We start from the raw sequence: 4408 nt of genomic DNA, 5'->3' as shown, positions 1-4408 counted from the left end.
AACATCTTGCTGGGGTCGTTTGACCCCAGTACTCTTTCCTGCCATGGCAGGGGGTTGGACTAGATGATCTGCTCAGGTCCCTTCCGACCCTAGAAACTGTGAAACGATGAAACATACTGGGGATGGGGGGAGCTTTAATTAGAGCAGCTGCAAAAACCATTTTAATTAAAACGCCTTGAGTATCAGCGTCCCCACACTTAAAAATGGCAGCAGAGGCGCTTTAACTAAAAGCATCGGCAGAGGCACTTAGTTAAAGCACTCCACCCCCCATTTTTAAGTGCAGGAGTGTGGTAATTATCGTGCTCCAGCAAACTCAATTAATTGATGCGTTGTAATTACACTGGGTTGGAGCAGCCTCACTGCTCGTGTATAGGCATCCTGAGAGACCAACTGGAGACTTCAACGACGACATTAAAACAGTTCGATATCGAGTTTTTACAGAATGGTATTAGGACAGAACACTTTATTGCTTTGGTTTGCTTGGGAATTTTCCTTACTGGAGCGCCTTCCACTTCTGGTTCATTTATAAATTGGCTTTGATTAATCAAGTTGCTGCTATTAATTATTAGGAGCTAATTTCTATTAGGTAGACGTTTTCAGCCCCCAGGACAGCGATCACCTCTTGCTCTCTCGTTCTGTCTTCCTGTAATTCGATTGCTCTGGGGTTGAGGTTCAGAACACATTTTTTCCCATGCTGTTGTGACATGGGGGCGCGTTACAGCAAAACTTGTGCAGTGCAGCTGGGCAACCCAATGGCTTCCTTTGATGAAAACCGAACTTTGAGGACTCCCTAGGCAGCAGCTGTAAATAAGGCTGTGTACCACTATGACTGTTGGTAACAGATGACAATTAGGACATTCCCCATTTAAGGGGAATGTCCCAGTTGATGCGGAAATCAGACCTCTGAGTCAAGTTTTCACTAACGATCGATAATAAATAGGTACTTGTTAAGTAACGATGTTTTTCTATTATTGTAGCCCTGACAGGCTTCCCAGCCATGACTGAGGCCCTATTAGGAAAGTTTACTCATAGTGTGAGACACTTCCTGTCCCAAGGTGCTCACATGCTTAGCAGACTAAACAGGCAAAGGGTGGGGTGCAACTTTCCCAAGGTCAAGCATGAGGTCAAAGTTAGAGCCAGGGGTAGTACCCAGGTCTCTTGATGCTCAGCCTTATGCCCTCTTCACTAGATAAACCGGTCGTGGGATGTAAGAAAAGCAAGCAGTGCCCTTAAAGATTTTGTATCAAATGGCATCACAGTCATGTGGATAGCTTTACCTACGTAGCCATGGGGATGACTCATAGGAGTAAATCACATACACATTTGAATGTTTGCAGGGTTCAAGCCCAAGTTCGACAAAACAGACCCAGGAAGGGGGAATGGATTCAAAGGGCATGCCTTATGTCTGTGCAGATCGCATGAGGGCCAGGGGTATGTCCCGTAGTCTTCTTGCATTGTTTGTAGCATAATGTGAGTTAATGCAGAGGATTAAGAGGTGAAGCCTGAGATCAGGATGAGTGGGATAGCGGCAGAAGCCAAGTCAGAATGACTCATTACGGAGGGAGTCATACCTGACGTGGCTGATCCGTGTCCCGTGCAGAGCATCCATCCGCTTCCACCTAGCTCCGTGTCGTGATGTATGTGCTTTATCTACCGAGGGCAGAATTCTCCTCCCACTTTCCCCTGTGCATTTCTTACCCCTAATTATGGCCCATGTGAAACAGTCTCATGGACCCCTCTTGAAGCTCAGTATGTAACAGAGAGTGGCAGTGTGTGGCGTGATGGTGAAAAGAGGAATGATCCAGCCCCTTGCTTTTGGGTGCTTGTACTATTATTACAGGCAGTTCAGTGCCATAGCCTGGCAGGTTTCTAGCGTTCTCTGTGCCTTTTATCAGTATTGTTGATTAGTTGAGGCACAGCCAGGAAGGATCAAGTATTATACTGGCCACTGGCCAAGATAGAGGTTGATCTTTTTTTATCTCCTGCCACAAAGTGAAATCTCTCCATTTTAGACAGCTCTCTTGGTAGCCTTGTGATAATGACTGCAGATCTTGCACACAGTACCAGAGTCAGTTCCAGCAAGGCCTTTAAAATAATGCTTCTTGGCTGCACTTCAAGGCATTGCATCGAAATAAACTGTGGGTTTTGTCTGAGATGTACTTGTCCATTGCAAAGCAAGACAGGAAAGGCCATTTTAATAAGTCTAAGGAGCCTGATTCTGTAAGGGGTGGAAGGAACCTCAGAGGCTGCTGACTGGAAGGCAATGGAAAAAAACCCAACCTGTCTGATTCTTTAACAAAATCTCAGGACTGGAGATGATCTCATGAGTTTTTTGGATTATGGCTCTTGATTTTTTTAGGCTTTTGGGATCGGCTCTGCAGAGTTGCCTAAATTTAGACATCCGAGTTTGAAAATGCTGTCCGAAATTCATTAGATGGTATCCTGCAAAATCTTGCTGCGGGATAGAATCATGTTGACTAACTTTTACTGTTGTGCTTAGCAGGACTAGAAAGATGGGTCCTTTTAATTTTCTTCCAACTTTATGTTCCGTAAACTTTGGAAAGATCAAATCCATCTTTCTTTCTATATTTATTGCCACCTTAACGTGCAGCTGTAATTGGAATAAATTCTGCCTTGCTCCTTGTGAAACAAACTCAAGGAGAGGAGACAGACTTATGAAACGAAAAAAGAAAATCTCTCTTAACCTCTGTTACTAACTTTTTTTTTCCTCCCTGGTAAAGGAAACTGTTCCCGAATTCATTTATACAGCCTCTAGCATGAAGGAAAGATTAGTCTGTCTGTCTTTTCTTTTTTTTTTTTTATCAGTGCCATGCCTTTGTGCATCGTGGATCCAATTCATTTTGTTCACACAGTTCAAAGCGCAGCTGCCAATGGACTTTGAACAATGGGGCATCTGAAGTTTCTGTGTTTCTCTGTTTTCAGGAGAAGGCCATCCCCAGAGGAGCGGATTGTTGTGACACCGTCCTTTGCAACAGTTGGCATGGAGACCACTCAGCTCACTGAAGAGAATGCAGATTTTGCCTCCCGGGACCGCTACCACCATTCCTCGGTTATCAGCAGAGCAGAGTTTGTGAATCGGTTCCAGTAGAGGAGCAAGAAAAGAAAAAGATCAAGGCGTTCACGCCAGCAGTCATCAGTGCCGCAGCGCCTGATCCGTTACTTGAAGACTCTGAAATTATGCGAGCCATTTTTTAACATTTCCACAGTTTGGGGGTGTTTCCCCCCAAAAAAGGTTTTCAATCTCCTTTCCAATCCAAATCTTGTCTAGTTAAGGGGTGGGGGGGAAATAACTGTCTGTAGCGAAGTGAATAATTATTCATTTGTTTGAAACCTGAAGAATTCAGCTAACTATTAAACTCTAAATGCTGTCAAGTTATTAGATGCTTGGTGAATGCGGGTTAAAGCTTGCATTCAATGAACGTGGAGGCAGAGCTATGGGTTGGGTTGGGTTGGTGAATGAACACAGTTCTCGGCCGCTACGCTGATTGATGCGACCTTGGTCAAGTCGCTTTGCCTCACTCTGCTCCATTTTACCTCCCTGTACAATATTATTAATCTACCTCACAGTTTTAATTGACTGGTGCTTCCAAAATATTTAAGGTCTAAATCAGATGAAAGGTCTAAATCTGGCCAAGGCAAGATTATGAATGTAGAATCAAATCTGTTTGTTTAAATTGATTAACATAATGCGATGAGCTCTTCCATATTGTCATACTGTGAAATAATACCATATAAATGCTAAGTAGTTGTTTTTCAATCTCACTTCAATGACTGAATCTTAACACTGACAATAAACTGGGACCTTGCTCTGACAATGTAAGCACGTTGCCCAGCTGGAAGTGTTCTGCTTCAAACAATAAATTTGATTAAAAAATCCTGGGATGTGTTTCACCAGAGATTTGCGCAAAGCCATTATGTTACTGACGGTTTGTATGGGTCCTTGATCTGGATGGGATGGTTTCTGATGAGTGAAAATTACTCCTGTGTGCTACTGACTTCAGAAGGAGCTTGGGTAGGAGTGGATTTGGAACATGGGCTTTGTTTACATAGGAGTCCGTTTTACCATTTAGAAGAAATGAACCCGTTTGTCTCGGGTCTCTTTGAAGAGATGCAGTTTCCACACAGTTCTTGCTGAGGTCTAAGTGAAGGAACAACCCTCATACATGCAATAAATTAGTGCCAGATACTGTTCAGAGACTTTAACAATGTGTAATAGATTGGGAGAAGGGGGGAGAGACGCAATTTGTTCAGTTTCTTTTCATCTTTTATGTTTTTCAATCACCCATTTCTTGTTCTGCGAAGCAAAAAAACTCTCAAAAGCAGCCAAAAGCTCTTGCTTTCTGTTCCAGCTGTGGGAAAAGCTCTCTGAATTCCTGCTGGCTGTGAA

At 43.4% G+C, this 4408-nt stretch overlaps 1 protein-coding gene across 1 annotated transcript in view; it reads left to right on the top strand.

Annotated features, from left to right (window-relative positions):
• Positions 1–3910, top strand: part of SLC12A8 (solute carrier family 12 member 8) — an 82865-nt gene extending 78955 nt beyond the window's left edge. Inside the window, exon 13 of the mRNA XM_019553853.1 lies at positions 2944–3910. Within this exon, the coding sequence (XP_019409398.1) occupies positions 2944–3109 (166 nt within the window). The 3' untranslated portion in view covers positions 3110–3910. The remainder of the gene's footprint in view (positions 1–2943) is intronic.
• The last annotated feature ends 498 nt before the right edge of the window (positions 3911–4408 follow it).

This window comes from Crocodylus porosus, unplaced genomic scaffold, assembly GCF_001723895.1.
Source record: "Crocodylus porosus isolate Cpor-Errol unplaced genomic scaffold, CroPor_comp1, whole genome shotgun sequence".
NCBI classification, from domain to species: domain Eukaryota; kingdom Metazoa; phylum Chordata; order Crocodylia; family Crocodylidae; genus Crocodylus; species Crocodylus porosus.
The sequence above is the reverse complement of the archived record's forward strand: the minus strand, read 5'-3'. Positions and strand labels throughout refer to the sequence as shown.